At 42.5% G+C, this 19812-nt stretch overlaps 1 protein-coding gene across 1 annotated transcript in view; it reads right to left on the bottom strand.

Moving 5' to 3' along the window:
* Positions 1–19812, bottom strand: part of inpp5a (inositol polyphosphate-5-phosphatase A) — a 178023-nt gene that overhangs the window by 91223 nt on the left and 66988 nt on the right. Inside the window, exons 3-4 of the mRNA XM_083988008.1 lie at positions 17951–18051; positions 17568–17655 (exon numbers count right to left, since the gene is read on the bottom strand). Of these exons, the coding sequence (XP_083844134.1) occupies positions 17568–17655; positions 17951–18051 (189 nt within the window). The remainder of the gene's footprint in view (positions 1–17567; positions 17656–17950; positions 18052–19812) is intronic.

Genomic DNA, 19812 nt, shown 5'->3' with positions numbered 1-19812 from the left:
CTATTCAAACTTCCACAGTCCATAGTTGTCTTTGTTTAACACTTCAAGAGACTTTTGGTTAAGTAACCATGGACAGCTCCTATGCAGGATTGTTCTGCGTTCTGCTGTGTCGTTGTCGCCACCGTCATCGCTGCGCTGCGCTGCCCCCCCCCCCCCCCCCCCCCCCCCCCCCCCCCCCCCCCCCCCCCAATAATGAGGTTAAAAAAAAAAAAAAAAAACATATTAAAAATTCGAATGTTAGTCGAATATTTAACATAAGATGGGTTAGAAATTCGAACCTGATTTGGGGGGAAGATTGACAGCCCTAAACTGTTGAGTAGCTTATGCTACAGAAAAATGCATGGTTCTGTGGAAACCAAATGTAAAGGACAATATGTGCCCTGATTGAACCTTAATAAAAAGAAATTTAAAAAAAAAAAGACATTTTGACTAGAAATAAGACAAATATTCTTGGTTAAGATATTTGAGTTTTTGCAGTGTACTCCCTGTAGGTGTCTCCCCCCTCCTCCTCCTCCTCCTCCATGCTCCTCTCTGTACATGATACCTGTAATGGGGGGGGCAAGGTGCTCCCAGAGGAGGGAGGGAGGGAGGGAGGGGATATATATATGTACACTTAGGCAGGAGAAAGGTCAGGCGGTGCTGAATGTGGCAGGCAAACATGGCGGTGGTGGTCTGGGGGGGCCTGGGGATGAATCACAGGAGAATTGGTGCATGGCAGTGAATGAATAACCCGCCATGGCTCCCCAAACCCCATTATTTCCCTCCTTCTCCAGTGGGGCCTGAAATTCATGTCTGCGCATGCTGCCAGTTCATTAGGGGGAGGATGTCATTCCTCTTCTAGCTGCAGCAGGACAGGCCAGCCAGGCCCCAGGAGGACCGGGCCCTGTTTAATTCCACATCAACCGCTCCACTGAGGGCCTTAATCTCTGCCTGTGTGATCAATACTATATCAGTGTAAATTAAAATGACAATTTTAAAGTAATTAAGCCTGTTAATGCTCGATTCAAATGTCATTATTCGCCAGAGGAGAAGCAGAGGGTGAGTGGATGTGTATAGAATGAGGATGGGGATTTTTTTTTTTGTTTAGTTTTTTTTTCTCACCGTTGTTGTTTTTTGTATAGAGGGGGGGTGAAATTACGAGCCATGTCCACAGTGACAGGTAAAAAACGCTTTAACTGGCACAGCCTCATGTTGCCACTGCAGCCACTAAAAGGAGGGCTTAACAAAAGCAGATTAACTCTCCACCCCTGCCGGCCCACAGACCTCTCCAATTTCAGAGGAGGATAACCCAATTGCTGAAATCTGATTTGTACAACCAAACCCAATTATGGCCATATTAGATGAGAAGTGGCAGGGAGAGAACGCTTTGCCGAGGGGAGGCAGGAAAAATAGAGCGGGTGGAAAGGGGTGGGAGAGGGGTGCTGGGGAAAAAGAAACGTTACACAATAAAAATGCACTTAACTATAGAATGAAGCCCAGCAGTAATTGTGTGATTTGATTATTTTTGTCTCCCTCCTCACTCGGCTTTTGAAAGGCTATTTAGAGTCATTGTTAGAGTGAAATAAATGAGGCCCTGCGTTAACCTTGTCCCCTTGTGTGTGGGTGTATGTGTGTGTGTGCGCATGTGTGTCTGTCGTGTCTCATGTGAAGCGAGGTGATGTGTAAGTGAAAAGGAAATGAAATGATCACATTGTTGGTTGTTATTATGACAGGCTTACAGCCCATACCCGGCGACCCTCCACTCCTTTAAGACCAAGATTCACCAATTACAGCCAGGCACAGCAGCAGCGAGGGGCTGCACAGGGCCGCACGGGGCCGCAGGACAGGACAGGCTCGAGTCCTCCTAAAAAACGGAGGCCCTCGCATGCACAGACAGGAAAACTAACATCATTAAGAAATCATCCGCGGCGTCTGTATCTTCGTTTTCTCAATTTCCCGACAAGTCCAAACGACAAAGAAACACAAGACAATTCTATTAACTGTCACCGGTGACTCCGTGTCTCCGTCCTGTGAGGCTAATGAAGCAGCTAACTGGATTTCCCTCTGCGGAAAATGCCCCATCTCTCAGAATTAGCAGCTAATGTGTCGACAAAACAAAAGAGGAAGTGTAGTGATTAAAAGCGAGCCATTAGCACAGCGGTGTATACATCAGTCATGGATGTGCCAGCAAAAAAAAAAAAAAAAAAAAAACGACCGCTGTCAGTCACTCCACAGGATAATTCTGTGACGCTGCCTCAGAGGAAACGGGGGCCGGAGCTGTAGTTATTTTGCAGCTGCACAGCAAATGTCCCACAGTGGTGCAACCTCCTCAGAAAGAACGTTAAGAATAATCCGAGAGCTAATTATTATTAATGTGCGCCATCTTTATCGAGCGCCGTCGGCATTTAGGACGTGGGTGCGGGGGTTCGGGAACGGAGAAAAAATAGCGAAACGTCCTTTTTGCTCGAGTGAGCTGCGGCTGAGAGTGTGTTGTGTGTGTTGTGAGCTGTTAAATCTATGAAACCTAACTGACCTCCTCACACAGTCTGCAACACGAAACCTGAGCCGCGTTCCTTAGCGATGCAGCTGCAAGCTCCATGAATTATTAAATACATGCCAATAGTGAACAGATAGAAAGCATCCCTGCTGAAAAACAAGGGCAACCAGTGGGTATTTAATTAGCAGGGTGGTGTGCTCCTAGGCATGCCTGATGGTGCGGGGTAAAGGACGCCCAGGGGGCTTTCAGACGGCTGTTGAAAAGCTTGTCATTGTATTGGTTTGCATCCAAAGCTGTCCGATCCATCATGCTGTCTGTTGGACTTGCTGTTTGTGGAGCTAGCCCTTATTAATTATCAGCTCATTTGGAGAGGTCGGGGTGGTAAGGGTGGATGGTGGGCGGTAGGCGCTAGGTCTTCTTTGATCAATGAAAGCTATCGCTCTGACAGCGCTCTGCTGAGAGTGATTAAGGTCAATTTGTCCTGGCACACGTGGAACGTTCCCTCCAAGGAAAAGGATGAGTGGATATTCCTGGGATGGAGGTGTGGGAGACGAGTGTGTTAGCCGCAGACAGCTGATCCACTTTACTGTATCCTATTGGCAAGCGCTGGTGATAGCATTGGTCATTAGTTTTCAACCTAGAGGGTTTCACAAAAGCACTATAATCCCTTTTCAACCATGTAACTAGACAATAATATACAAATTATACAGTCTATATTTTGTGTTTTTCTTGAATGAGGTACAGCTGGATGCTAAAAGGTTTGGAAATGAATGTGACTATGTAGCGTCACTGGACTGAGTCAGGCATAATTAAAACCTGAATGTGACTGACTGTGTCATGAATCAGCTCCTGTTTATAGTGTAAACTCTAATGCAAGAACGCTGGGAGAGTTCAGAGAACAGGACCGTTAGCATCTTCTCTCCATGCGGCATTAAGTGAACAGATTCCTCAGAGGAGAAGCAACTCTCAAGGAAACTGTCTTCTACATGACTGCGCCACTTTGAAAGATCAAAACACTGAAATGTATCTTTGCTGTTGCTATATAATAAAAGGCAGAACTGACCAGACGGTGGACCCAAGTACAGCTTTAAAGTACACTAATTATTCATTTATTTGGGCAACTTTATGTGTTTACTTTAAGGTCCAGTGTGTAAAGGGGGGGGGTGACATCTAGCATTCAGATGCAGCGCTTACTCGCTCGCTCGCACTCACCCCTCCCCACCCCTGCCGTACAAACATGGCGGCGCAAGATGGCGACACTCTCTAAAACAAGACCCTTGTTATATGTATATAAGAAGAATTATAAAGCTACGAAAACCTGAGAAATTTTATTTTATAGTGATTATACACTTATACAAATATATTCATGGGTAGTATATTCTAATTTTTGCCAATACACTTTTAAAATTATTACACACTGGACCTTTAACTGCATTTCAGAGAAATGTAGCATTTTTTTTTTTCAAACTACACTACATTTATCCTACAAAAATTGATTATTTGATGATTATTTTAACAACTAAACATTTTAATCATGGGAAAGTTGCAATATCTTTTGAGAGCAAGAGAGAATATATTTAAGAGGAGCTGGGGAAACAAATTAGCTTTTACTAGAGACAATAAAGACTCAATGAATTCCTAATTAAAATAAGTAGATGATGATCTTTATATATCTCCCGAAAACTCCATTGTTTAATTTCATATTTGGTTCTGTAACTGTTTTTGTTTTGTATGCATATGTATGAAAACTATAAGTGCTCTTAGGTTTATTCATCATTAGAGATAAAAAAAAAAAAAAAAAAAAAAAAAAAAAGTGTTATTCAAGTAAACCTCTCCATGCAGGATTTTAATCCGTGATCTTTGTTGTTGCTGCTACATGAGTAAAACATCTGTAATCAACAATATAACGCAATAATATGACACTGCAGTGTTTAAATCTACATACGCATGTGTGTGTGTGGTTTTGGAGAGTTTGGTGCCTGGCGTGGGGGGAGTGGGGCTCTTCTTTTCCTTCATTGCAGAGTGGGGCTGTGAGGGTTGTGAGGGCTCTCAATAGACAGAGGATTATGGAAATCAAAGCTCAGAGATTAGCTAATGGGGATATAATGGCCACTGACTGCCTGGGTCAGCTAGGCCATGCAAATGAAGAGGCTGTAGCCGTTGGTGGAGGAAGAATCAATACATATGGACAAAGTGTTGGCTGGAGATGGCCCCATATCACTAATGCTACACAGGCATGAGCACGCACAGATATATCAACAAGCACACACACACACAGCAGGGTTATTATAGTAAACTAAAACTAAAACTGGCTGTGAAAAAATAATTTAGTAAACTGAAATAATAATAAACGAACAAGAACTACAATGATGAACAATGTAAAACTAACTAAAACTGAATGTTTTCTTAGAGATGTCTAAAGCTGCAGGAAGAAAACGCCACAGCTCAGTATAGGACGACTTGGAGTACGACCCCACAGGTAGATAAGAGTGAATGGAACCTATAAGGACTGATAGGAACATTATGGGATGGGAACTAAAAGAGAAAAATCCCACAAATGTGGAAGTTAATCTTCAGAGGTCTGACAGAGGCTTTTTCCTAAAACCTGAAAAACTAAGACTAAATAAAACAGTGTTTTTCAACCTTAGGGTCGGGACCCCACGTGGGGTCGCCTGGAATTAAAATGGGGTCACCTGAAATGTAAAGTAATTGATAAGAAAAAATATTGATAAATATATATTTAACTGATTATTATTCTTTTAAACCTTATGAATAAAAACAGCACACACAAGACAACTGCATTTTATACTTTCGCAAAGAAATTTGTGATTGTCAAAATGGGGTCACAAGCCAAAAAAGGTCGGGAACCACTGAAATAAAAACTAAAACTAGTCAAACTAAACTGAAATAAAAAAAGCAAACTGAAAAACTAAATAAAAATAAAAACTAATGAATATTTTAAAACTATAATAACCTTGACACACAGAGAGAGAGAGAGCGAGGGCCTGAAGCCAGCAGACAGGAGTGAGCTTTCAGCGGGAGGACCGGGCTCAAGTGGAGGACCAGGGACACGGCCAGGCCACGCAGCCTCTCACTGATGTCAACAGGCAGCGTGTGATTCTGCCCCGACGCCTGGCACTCATCCCCACTGACACAGCACCCAGATGCAGATGCTGGTCCAGCCCCGCTCTCCACGCTCTCCACGCTCCATCAAATATCTATTCATCGCGCCTTGGCCTCAAAACACAGCAAACGTCCTTGTGGACAATCAATAGCGCCGCATCCAGGACGGCCAAGTATTACGACAGCATTTAGATACACTAAGTAGTTTATTTTCCTACAGACTCTGGACAATCTGACATCCGCCATTTAGGATGAGCAGATATTAACCTTCTTCAGATGTCTGAGGTAAAGTGGGTGTCGTAAACGCAATTGACTGGGACACATGACGGCTCTCATCATCAAACTAAATGGAACATCGCCCTCTCTTATATATCAGAATACCAATTTTGAGCATGTCAGAAAAATTTCAATTTCAGGTGGGAGCGGCGGGGACGCCGTGCTTCCTGCGCCTGGCCTCTCCCCTCTCATTTTCATTCCTGAGCACTCGGCGCGGCCATTCATCAGGACCCGGGCAGAGGACACCTCCCGCCTGCTCACAAATGCATGGAACAGGCAATAAAATTAACCTTGTGGCAATTGTTTTCCCACTCGTTTGATGGCCCCGTGTCAGCTCATCCGTTATGGCGAGAAGGAATAAAAAAGTCAAGCTTGGATGTGCAAAAAATTATGACTCAGGAGGAGGAGGTGGCCGAGAGCGTGGAGGGGTAGGGGTGGTGGTGGTGGTGGGGGGGTTACCTGAATAGAGCCGGGCTAATGCCAGATTATGAAGTCAAAACTCGATCAATCAGTGTTGGAGAGTAGATGAAAAGATGGTTGCTTGTTGATTTGTGTGTGTGTGTGTGTGAACAACAAAGAGCATCAAGAGGCTCGGTGGGTACTACACACTAAAAACCCCTGGGTTATTTCTTTAACCTAATTTATGGGTTACATGTGTTGGGTTAAAATGATGGGTTATTTTATGCAGAGTAACATATTTTCTGGGTTAAAGAGCTAATATTTTAACCAAATTCTTGGGTTGTTTGAAGGATTGAATCCGGCTGTGGGTACAATACATTTTAACCCAAATGTTGGGATAAAATAACCCCACATTGTAGTCAATATCACCTAACATTTGGGTCAAGTAATTAACCCAAAAGTTGGGTTAAAAAGAAAACCCGATTTTCTGGGTTGAAATAACCCAGAAAGTACTGGTTCCTTTTTTAACCCAGGAGTTGGGTCAAAAAATAACGCATTATGGGTTATTTTTGACCCTGTAGTTTATCTAGTGTATGAAGTCACTGAGCAACAAGATGGTGGGATATTTTTTATATATATAGTTCAGCCTGCTACCAGCCCTGACCTGGCCCCTTTCACTGGGCGGGAGGGAACAGGACGAGGAGGGGGTGGGGTGGGATAAAAATCCTTCAGAGGGTGTTTATTTGCTCTCAACACCTCCTAAGCGATCAATATTTTTAATTTGGGTCCGAGTTATTATTTTTCACATCACCGCGCCGGGGAGCAGAGTAAAGTGGCTCATATTTTAGCACTAAAAAGATCGATATGACAGGCTCACCTTCACTCTGCCCCCTCGGTGGCTGGGGCCCGCACATCATAATGGACGGTGTGCGAGGTACACCCGGCCCGCCTCATGCTGGAACCACATCATTATCTGTGCCCCCCCCCCCCCCCCACACACACACACACACACCTCACCTCCCACCCCTCCAACCCTGCACCCAACACACACACACAACAACAGGACCACCTCTAACACAACTGATTTACTTCCCTCGGCTACATCCCATCAAAACACACACACACACACACACACACACACACACACACACACACACACACACACACACACACACACACACACTCAGACAGGTAAACACTTTATCAGAGCGTGTTTATGAGGAGGAGCTTGCTGTGAGTTTGTGGCAGTGTGTCTGTGTGTGTGTGTGTGTGTGTGTCGTGCAGGGATGATCCAGCGGGGGGCAGAAGGCTCGGTTCTACAGATCTGACTCCCTGTAATAAATGCATCAATTTTTGCCACCTCTTTACACAATCCATTAATTATAACTACATTTTCGGTCAAAATATTTTCACACGGGGGGGAATGCCCACTCTCTCTGCCTCATAACTCAGCTCTGATGGCAGTTTCATTGATTGTCGCTCAACACATGTCCAGAGTGTGTGTTTGTGTACGCGCGTTCTTCACCGTGGGTGTTTGTTGGGCCTTGACACTGTGTGCATATGCACTTATGTCTGCCCTGAAAGTATGAGTGATGGCCGAGGAGAGTTATGGCCCGGCCATATTACCGGGCTGACATCTACTCCATTCAAGTGGCCTCAGTCAGTGCCGTACTTCTCGCCATATTGAAATAGGAGCTCTCTTAGATTTAGTTTGCAATATTTTAACCTGCTTTATATGCCTGCTGCAGTCTTTTTAAACACAGCACACCGAGGAGGAGGAGGAGGAGGAGGAGGAGGAGAAGCTGCTCCTGCTAGTTACCCCCCTGTGTGTAAAAACCAACAGAGACCCCTCCTCTGTGACCCCACTTTCTCTGGAAAGTATATATAATCTCTATATGCAACCTGGTTTTGTTTTGTCATAAAAAAAGGTGGAACAGGGGGGTGATATAAGATGGAGTTATAAAGAAAAAAAAAACAAGGCGATAAATGCGAGTGACACGCATTTCTGGGCAATACCATAAACACAGTGGCGCTGAGGCCCTGTCAGCACAGAGGGACACTAAGTGTTCATAAATTCCTGGCCGAGCAGAGTGGTAGCGATGATTGCATTACAGCATGCCGCCTGCTTGAGAATGAAGGACTCACCTCTGAGGCGGAGCGAGGCTGAGCACTGCCGGGAGCTCTACTGACAGGGCCACTCTGCTGACCAGAGATCAGCAGGCAGGGGAAGGCAAAAACAATTAGACAGCGATGCTGCTGATCATTCCATCAGGAAATATTTTCACTTCAGGCGAGACGCTACAGGCAAAAACACAGTTTTTTCATGCACTGATCAATTTTGAGATTTGGGGCTATTTTTCTTCCTTAATATGTATTCTTTCAGAAAAGTCAAAAGAAATGGTAGAAAATCCACATTAAGGTGGTTATTTTACTTCATTTTGTCTCTTTCGTCAGTAGATTTCTCCTAAATTCGCCAAAAGTTAACATGCTACTGTGACATACTAAGCTGTGCCTGTTGTCTGACCCATGTCATGTCAGGTATCATTGTAAAGCTCTCTCTCTCCTGAACAGTGATGTAGGCTCCAAAAATTGTCATCTCATCCGTATCTGCAACCAATCGTAAAAGTATGATTTACATTAACAATCTTTAAAGGCCGTTTTCTCAAAAAGAGTTTTTCCTCAGACTCTGAACCCAAAATCTCCACTTCAGCAGACACCAAACCTTCCAGTTTTATTCCTGTCTATATTCTGAAGGTTTTTACAGAGAGGATTGTTGATATATCATTCAAAGCCTGATTTATATAACATTTTATTCCTAAAAACATGGCGAAATTGGATATCTTTGGGCTGGTGACAGTATTTTCTCATTTACAAAGTGATAAAAAGAGATATCCAAAATCCCCTCTGTAAAAAACAAAACAAAATAAAACAAGAATTTTGAAAGGGGCTCTATCCATTGTTCAGATTCCGGTTCTGGAAATGTATGCAAATTAGTGCATATTTCATCAGATATTACCTCATTTACATATTTAAACATACAATTTGACAAAACTTGTAATACAAAACAATATTTGTTTAATGTAAGTGATAAACTTGGGAAGTTTCATGGTGATATCTGTTATTTACATTTTTTTTTACCCCATTCACCTGTAGTGTCTCCCCTTCAGAATTAGATTAACATGTGGCTGCTGGTGATGGGTCAAATTAGCAGCCTCCCTTCTGAAAGACAACCTGAATGATGACTTGTTTTCTGTATTTGTGTGTGTCTCATGTTTAACCTGCTCTACACTGTCCCTGCTGATTTATGATCCACGTCTGAAAGGAAAGTAAACTCCTCTGTTTTCCTCCAGTGCCTCAAACAAAATAATGTTAAGGGTGGACTCTGATCAGACTACTTTACTATTCATGCATCAAAGAGTGTGGAATTAATATTAAATTATCATTTATTTCTGTCTTAATCATTACTGTTCTCAAGTAGTTTCTTGGTTTGTATTGGTATGTCCTGTATAAACCAAATTGAACACTTAGTAAGAAAATAATGACAATGTATTAACACACACAATTTAAACCACTTGTGCAGCAAAAAGCTGAGAATTTTTTTTTCCTCAGAGGAACTGTCTAATTTCAGTGTTTGTGCATTACCTGTAAATTGTCTTTGCATTAGAAAACCTTTATCATCATTGTAAACTCTACATACAACACACAGTATTGAGAGTGTCCCTGTAAGGATCTACAGTAACTATGTATTTTTTCGGTTTTTGATACGTCTTACTTTGCTCTCTTTCATTTACCCTGCTGCTCTTCAAATACATTTTTTATGAAATCAGATTATACACAAATTAGGATTTTGACTCCCCCTGTATGTCACCCTGTGCTCCTCCAATTATCTGATCATCCTGCAGCAGCTTTCTCACTGTAAATGTATTGTTGCTAATTTTCTTCAGAGGACACAGCACCTCGGTCATTTAAAATGCAATATACTTCACATTACATTAATTTCATGTGAAATTAAATTAAGCTCACATGCAGCCTAACAGGTACACATCCTTATTCACCGCACAATCACTTCACTATGCCACACAATCACCACACAATCCATTCAGATCCATACAAGTCAGGATTCACACCTGCTTTAGGGCTGGATGGTATAGACTAGAATTTATATCTCAGTGTAATTTAACATCACGATTTATTAATCCATCTTAAAGGGATATTTCAACATTTTGGCAAATTTGCCTATTGCCATAATCCCTATAGTTTTAGGAGTAGGATCATTACCTTTAATTGTCGGTGCAAGCTGTTTTTAGATCGGCGGGGAAGAGACGTGAGCTTTGCACAGTGCGCAGTATTTCCTCCTTTCCTTCATCAAACTCATCAAATACACAATCCAACAACACCAAAACGCTCTGGTGGACAAGTTGTGACCTGCACATTCACCACGCTATGAGATAATAATGTAACATTACAAGACACAGTTGTTTTCGAGGCAAATACGTAGCTGGAACTACATTCCAGACACAGCTGCTTGGCGGAGTGACTTCAAAAGTGCAAGTAGTTCTGAGTATTTGCTTCATGTGTTGTAATGTTACATAATGTTACATTATTACCATAGCGTTTTGGAGTTGTTGGATTGTGCATTTAGTTTGATGAGGAAAATGTGGAAATACCATGCAGAGCTCATGTCTCTGCCCCGCCGATCTAAAAACAGCTTGCACCGACAATTATGAACCTACTCCTACAACTATAGGGATTATTATGGCAATAGGCAAATTTGCCCAAATGTTTAAATATCCCTTAAAATTTTTGTATCTATGCTTCTACAGTATGCAAAACAGTACGGCAGTACTGGTATGGCAACACTGGTATGGAAGCTTGTACTCTTGTATATTACTTGTGCATACAGTAGTACACAATTATTTTAAGAACATTAATTGTGGAAAACTGCAATAATTATAATAATAAAAACGTCTTTTCAAGTTACTTCAATGTCTACACCAGCACTTTTTCATGACATACAATAAAACCAAGCTGCACGATCAGAAAATAAAAACTTCCACTGCAGTTACATCAGGATCTAACTCCATAGTCCACAATAACCTACATGATTCTGGTTATGTTGTGATTCACTTGTCAGTGACTCTGAACTACAGTACTGTAGTTAGTGACAACACTGGCTGCTGGTCTGTGTCTGTAGTAAGATCTGGTAGCCTGTTGGTACATCCATCCATCCATCCATCAGCTGCACTGCCACATACACATTCGCACCTATGGGCAGTTTACAGTCCCCTTACAATAAAAGTCTCAGAAATACCTCTAAGAGAAATTTAAATGTACATCACTGTATCAAAATAAGGCGTCTCAATAAAATATGTTAACGTGTATGTATAACCATTAAACTCTGTTGATATGAAGGAGCGTGTGTATTTTAACAGAGGTTGACTATCTAGTGACACATCCTGTTTACACCGTCCACTCCTGGTGTCATGTGTGTTCACCGTCTGACTCTGCTACATGTGAATTAGCCTGAATCAGAAACTGTAAACATGTACAAGAAGCCTGATGTGAACTGAACTCCCAGAGCGACTGCCACCAGATCCATGACACAAATTAGACACGACAGTGCCGGCCTACTATAACTCTGTCTCCAAGGGTGAAAACAAACATACAGACGCACACAGACACACACAGACACACACACACACACACACTGGGTAAAAGGAGACAGCGGTGTCCTGTCAAGCCACAGAGCCTGATTTATCCTCTGTCGCTGCTCTCGTTCCTGTCCTGCAGACCACAGACATGAGGGATGCCTTTAATTTCCCATTAAAATGCCCTGGAACAACTGAGGGCTGAGGAGGCAGTGTGTGTCACTGTCTTGTGTGTGTGTGTGTGTGTGTGTGTGCATTGCGTGATTAGTAACAATGGTATGTGCGTGTGTATGTGCGTGTTTGTGCATGAGGGTTTTTTCTTCTTTTTTTTTTTTGCAGGCGTTTCTTGTCTGAACTGCACGGACACCCGAGCACGAGCGTGTGTCAGGAAGCGGTAACATAAGCACACATCATTCCAGATGATACGGGGCTGCAGCTCCTGGGCCGGGCCCACCATAAATATTAATGGCCAAGAACAAGTGGATTGGGAGTTCAGTTATCAGGGCGGGCCTTCCTAATTGACATTTTACCTGCTGTATACCTTAACAGGGCTGTAAAACACCAGGCACCGCACTCAGCCATAGGGGGAAGTGTCAGTCAAGCTCTTCCTCCCCCCACCCCCCCGTCACGGCCTTCCTTCCTTCCTCTGGGATGAGAGGAGGAGCTCCGGCTCGCCGACCGCCTGCACTTCTCATTGTTCAGATTCAGCAGCAAGGTGCAACATGTAGCGTTTCAGCATGAAGAAATGATAAGCAGGTCTGATCTGAAGGAATTAAGACTGGAGCAAAGATTGTAGTATGTATCAACAGGTTGGATCCGAGGGAGATCTATCAGGTGGTTTTCCTCAAAGATTATGGTCAGGTTCACTTTTCTGACTGAGTCACTGATTTATTTATTTTTTAATTTATTTATCTATTTTTTAATTGTGCAATATAGAGCAAACATAAAGACACGACACAGCACAAGACAAGAAAACCTAAAACACAGCCAAAAAAAGTAAATGAATTGAGAAATTGTGATGAGAGAGAACAAAACAAGAGAAAAAAAAAACATCAGCAGCCAATCGATCAATCAATCATTTTTTCCCTTTCCCATCCCTTTCCTTTCCCCCCACTGATTTACTTTAACTGGCTCTGGAATTTCAAACTTCCTGTATTTTTAGTATGTGATATGCTCCCATTCAAAGAGACCCAGCTCCACTTGTTAAATAGATATTTTTTTCCACTTAAACAGTCAGGGGCTTCCACAAATGATTCATTTACCACCAATGATGTGATGATTATTTTCTCAATTAGTCTTTGGTCTTTAAAGTGGAAGCAAATTTCCCCAGATCCTCATTTTTTTTTCACAAATCAATGCTCCGAAACCCGAGGAAATTAAATTCATTGCGAGAGAAAAGCATCAAATATTCATTTTGGCATTTTTGTTTCGAAAAAAAAAAGAAAAAGAAATAAAGAAAGTTGTTTACATTCGTGTCTATCTCCTAATTGATCAACTAAATCTTCTGCTGTGATAAACAAAGGGTCTCTCATAACGGCAGTTCACACTGTCATTTATCAATCACATTCCTGTCTGTCACTGACACAGTTCAAACACACTCCCACAGCGGCCAGAGGCATGTAAATAATGTGACTGGCCCTTTAGCATACACTCGCTACATTACTACACTCCTCATCCAAAACATCCACTTGTCTACATGCAAAGAAACGACACACAAAACTGCATACAAAAAAAAACAATCCACACCAGAAAAGTGTTCCTACTTACATTATCTGAAAATTGACAGGTGGGGGGCAGACAACAAACAATTATCCCCGGAGCAAGGGGGAGAGAGGGGGGGTTGGGGTGGTGGGGGGGATCGAAGACTGAGAAAACAAATAGGGGTGATGTCATCAAAGCTAAATGGCAAGCCCTGTGTGAGAAAGACTGGAGAGTCTATTCATATTTACCACTGCCAGGATTTCAATATCAACATCATAGAAAGCACATCAGATGTTTCTCTTTCCTCCGACCGCTGCACAAAGAGAAGCCCAGACTGCAATCTCTACTTGATGAAAATGTGAACGGAACAAAAAGGTTAATCTATAGACAAACACCATTAAATAAACAAGCTCATGATGCTGTTGGGATATTAGCGGGCGCTTATATGAAATGGCAGATGATTCTACTTTCTAAAGGCCAATGTTTGTAATATTTTTTTGAAAAGAGCAAATGTGACTCAGCGGGAGCTGTGATTTATGAGCGTTTGTGGAGGTGCAGCGTAGCATGGTGATAAGGCCCCCCAAAAAAAACATGGAGGAGAAGAACCACCACGGGCTCGTCACGGCTCGGCGATCACAGAAAAAAAACTGCCAAAAAAAAACGGCTCGGTATCCGAACGAGGCCCGCAGCATCGGTGTGCCGCGCGCCCTGCACTCCATTTCTCCACATAATCACCCAGGAATGCAGAGATAATCATCTGACAAACCCACAGGCTGTCAATTAAAGCTGCAGACATAAAACTACACTTGAATCAATGCTTGTTGTACTCCTCAGGACAATCACAGAGCACAGGGTTTCAATCTGCTGCTGCTCTTAACACTGCTGAGGATCTGGCTCCACCAAAAGGCCACACTCATCACAGCTGATGGTCTGAGGGGAAATCGATGAATGACCAACATTAAGAGCTTCTGTCATAAGGACTCACTATTTCATACATGGCCATATTACTGTAGGTTCATAGGGGTTTGCCATGTTCATTATTTACCAGTTCAACAGGAAACATTTTATATTAAGATTATGGTATCTTATATGCATCATGCATCTTTAAACGTGATTACAAAACTAGATAAGTTCAGATATTTACATCTCAATTTAGACAAAAAATACCTCCTTTATTGATTGGTTTAAATGTCTATCTATTGTTAACTAATATAACTGAGCAATAAGGAATGTATTAATGCAAACAAAAAAAACATAAGCAGTCACAAAACATTTTACAAGTTTAACCTGATGGCTGATGACTGCATTATTTCCATGTGTCTACTGCCATCATGTGGCCATATGGTGTTACTACACCTCTGAGAGACTACATTCAATCCTGAGTAGACTATCATGTACTCAAAGCAATGCTTCTCTGTGTCTTACTGCTCTTGATGACTTGATCTCATAGAGCAGAGGTGTCAAACTCATTTTAGTTCAGGGGCCATGCACATTCAGCGCAATTTGATCTCAAGTGGGCCAGACCAGGTAAAATAAGAGCATAATAACCTATAAATAACAAGAACTCTAAACTTTTCTTTTTGTTCGAGTGCAAACAAGTACATTATTAAGATATTTACAGTATATTATTTATCCTTTGACAAAAAATATTATGAACAAACTAATTTCCTGAGAAAAGTTTCGGCGATATTATGCCTCTTCTGTCTTTAAAATGATTTTCATACTTGCCAAATTCATCCCGCGGGCCGGATTGGACCCTCTGGCGGGCCGGTTTTGGCCCACGGGCCGCATGTTTGTATCTACATACAGTAGATACTCAGCCACCAGCTGCAGGTCAGTGCAGCTCTTGTGTTTTGTTAGTGGGTCTAAGTTATAAAGTCACAGCTTGTTATGGCTCGACAGTCGACACACACTTGAATCTGAACTCGCATGTTTACTGCTCAGAGCCGAGCACTAAATAAAATTGTTTGCGGCAAGGGATTTGACCTTTTCACGCCGAACATGCGCTGTTTGTGTTTTATCTCCTTCAATCTGACCACATACAGATTCCACAGCAGCGGCCTAATTTATGAGCTGTGATCACAGAACGACTTGAGTGGTGACACATGTTCACTGTCACTGTCAGAGACACTTCCCTGCAGTGACATCAGACAGACGGCTTGCCTGTTCAAACCAAACACAATATTCATAATTCAATTGTCTTGATTGATGAAACTGGTTCAGTTACTACTGATGGCAACATCACTGCTACTGCTGCGGTTCCATTGTTCAGAGTTAGACAAGTTGGCAAAACGTTCTGCTATACAGGATTTTCAGGCTTCATCTTATCTGGTTTGATGTAACTACTCTGTGGTCTTCAGGTTTAGGTGAAATAAGGGAAAACTTAATTTTGAACATAAAGAAAATGTTTGGGATGTTCTAAGTATATTTTACTGTATGTGTAGTCCCGACTAAAATAAAAATTATATGATGATGATAGAATTATTTCTGAAATTGAAAAGTAATGATGCTTGTTAACATAATTAAAAACCTAAAGATCAAGTCAAACCAGGTGACTGAAGCCATCCATCCATTGCCATATATCCCTTATCATCCATGCAGGGTCACTAAACTTCACATTCACATGTTGCATCTCAACGTGGTACACCAGCTGGCAGCTGCACTGACGCAGACAGGAAGAGGCTGCAGAGAGTCACTATAGAGAATCATCAGCCCCCCTCTCCCCTCCCTGGATGACATCCACACCTCTCACTGACTAAACTAAACAGGGTGAGAAACATTGCAAAGCACAGCTCACATCATGTGTTTGACCTGCTGCCCTCTGCGAGGCGCTGCAGGTGCATCACACCAAGGACAAACACACTCAAAAACCATTTTTTTTCCCCCAGAGCCACGGTCATGCTGAATGCAAACATCCACTAACCCCAAAAACTTTACTTTACTGTGAGTCTGGTTATCTTATATGGAATCTGTGCAATATACATTGACTTTATGTAGTTTTGCATTGTGCATGTTCTTAAAGGGATATTTCAACATTTTAGCAAATTCTCTTATTGCCATAATCCCTATAGTCATAGCAATAGGTTCAGTACCTTTAATTGTCGGTGCAAGCTGTTTTTAGATCGGTGGGGCAGAGACGTGAGCTCTGCACAGCGCAAGGTTATTTCCTCATCGAACTCAAAACACAATCCCACAACTCCAATACGCTCTGGTGGACAAGTTGTGACCTGCACATTCACCACGCTATGAAATAATAACGGAACGTTACGAGACATAGTTGTTTACTAGGCAAATGTGTAGCCGGAACTACATTCCACCCCAGAGTGATTTCAAAAGCGCAAGTAGTTCTGAGTATTTGCTTCATATGTCATAATGTTACAAAATGATACGTTATTATTTCATAGTGTTGTGAATGTGCAGGTCAAAACCTGTCCACAAGAGTTGTTGGATTGTGTATTTAGTTTGATGAGGGAAACGTAGAAATACCATGCATCCGATGCGTTAGCTGAGCAGCTCACGTCTCTGCCCCATCGATCTAAAAACTGCTTGCACCGACAATTAAAGGTAATGAACCTACTCCAATACGCAATAAGCCAATTTGCCAAAATGTTGAAATATCCCTTTAAGTAGCCTATGCATGTTGTGATGTGAAGTGATGTTGTCTTGCACTTTAGGATTGACATTTTAGGGCCACTGTACAACTCAGCAGGTTGTGCAGGCGCCCCATGTGCAGAGGCTACAGTCCTGTCTGCAGTCGGCCCCGGTTCGAATTCTACATGAGGCGGCCCTTTGCTGCATGTCATTCCCCCTCTCTCTGCCTCCCCATTTCCTGTCTCTCTCAACTATCCTGTCAATTAAAGGCATAAAAAAAACCAAAAATATACTTTACTCATTTACTGATTCTGATTCTGCACCTTTAATAATATAAAAAAAATGTGACTTACTGTGAAATGCTCCTGGGATTTGTAGTTCTCATCGAGGTAGACACGGGCTCTGCTGTACTCCTTCATGGCATCACTGGACAGCAGCTCCCTGATGGACAAAACACACACACACAGATATATCAGAAACATCAATCCAATACAAGTCACTGAAGTGTTTGTCAAGTTGAATTAGTTTGATCAAAGTGATATGAATCTAGATTTGGACTAGAAGGCATGTTGACGTACAGCCTGGATGTGACCAGTGGGGGGAGCAGTCCACTCAGTTTACCACAGCCTGCTACCTGCAGCTAACGGCTGCTTCCTTATCAGAGAGGCTGCTCAGCAATTACCACTTCACTCACAGCAATTACTACCAACAGCCACATTAGGAGCCCGGTACTTACTTGACAAAGCTGTCCACATGTGACATGGACTCCTCATAATTCTTCCCGCCCACCTCTTGACAGTGCACTGCCAAGAAGTGAGGCTTCTGTGACTGTACTGTCTGTAAGAGAGAGAGAGAGAGAAACAGGTCAGACAGGAGGGAAACGGACAAACACATGTTTCACTGCAGACCTGTCCATCAACAACAGCTGGAGCAACACTACGCTCACTCCCATCTGCTGGTGATGAACTTAGGGATAGTTCATCCAAAATTGAAATTCATTATCGACTCACCCTCATGTCGACTAAGGGCTGGGAGAAGTTTCAGAGTCCTCCGTGGCTTCTCTGAGTTACAGGGGGTCTCGGCGTAGCAGTGCATGTCCATATAACGGTTGCAAATGGATACCAACTGTCTTCGTAACAAAAAGACAAACCAAAAAACATCCGAATACCTCCATGCTGCTCGTATGTAATGTCCGTCTTGTATTGAAGCCCCGAAATGCAAAATTGTTCTGAAAAAAATTAAATAAGTCTATATTTCAAGCTTATTTGTAGCGGAAGCTTCTCTTCCTGGTCCGTCAAATTTGGACGAACCAGGGCCCGTCCTCTTCCCAGTTCGTCCAAATTTGACGAACCAGGAAGAGAAGCTTCCGCTACAAATAAGCTTGAAATATAGACTTATTTAAGTTTTTTCGGGACAATTTCGCATTTCGGGGCTTCAATACAAGACGGACATTACATACGAGCAGCATGGAGGTATTTGGATGTTTTTTGGTGTGTCTTTTTGTTATGAAGACAGTTGGAACCGTTATATGGACATGCACTTCTATGCCGAAACTCTGAAACTTCTCCCAGCCCTTAGTCGACATGAGGGTGAGTAGATAATGAGTGAAATTTCAATTTTGGGTTAACTATCCCTTTAACTTAATCTGAATTATTCAGACGACTGTGGCACCTCGGCCTCCACAATTCCTCCTGAATCCACTGTGTGACACGCTACTATATTTACACAAGACAAAGTGCGATGCTAATGTAGGCAGAAGGCACTTAGCGAGCTTGTTCCACAAGCATAATGTCGGCCCCTTTTCATCCAGCAGCAGGGATGTGCTGTATGTACAGCAGGGTGTGACAGATGCTCACACGTCACCACTTGTGCTGACATATCATTCACAATAACAGCTCCTCTGCTCCAGGAATATGTCAGCAGGGCTTATTAGAGCGCGGGCAAAACTCCAGCAAACACAGGCTGAAATGATATAAACCTGCTACGCGTGGTGTGTCGTTTCACTGGAATTTGTGATTCCGGCGGCAACGTCGGCATCACACGGCATCACGTGACCCGGTGTGGCTTTCCTTTAAAGGAGACATATTCTGCCCCTTTTCCACAAACTAAAATAGTTCCTAGGTGTCTTAAAGACATGTCTGTGACATGCTTTGGTCAAAATACCCCAAGGATCAAACATCACAGCTCTTTTCATCCTCTCAAAACAGCCCTGTTCAGAACGGCTGGTTTCAGTGCCTGTCCCTTTAAATGCAAATGAACCACTGCTTGCCCCGCCCCTTCTACTGGTACCAGGTAGGGGTGGGGTTATGCAAATTTGAATGCTAGTTACATCACTGGAAGACATCTGTGGGAACAGCTCATAAAACCACATGGATTTTAATCTCGGGAGCCTGAAAATTACTGATTTTTTTGTTAATTTTCACATTTTGGAGGCCGAAAAGGCAAAACAAACACTCAAAGAGCCTTCAAAAAGTGATATTTCCATAATATAATAATAAAACGTGGTGAACAAACCAATCTACAAACACTGTCTTTCTTCAGTTGCCAGTAGGGAGACAAAACTGAAGAGGAATATAGAGTTAGACCACAAAAACTAAA

The sequence above is a fragment of the Trachurus trachurus genome, assembly GCF_905171665.1.
Source record: "Trachurus trachurus genome assembly, chromosome: 15".
Classification (NCBI taxonomy): Eukaryota; Metazoa; Chordata; class Actinopteri; order Carangiformes; family Carangidae; genus Trachurus; species Trachurus trachurus.
Note: the sequence above shows the minus strand (reverse complement) of the source record. Positions and strands in the feature narration are given on the sequence as shown.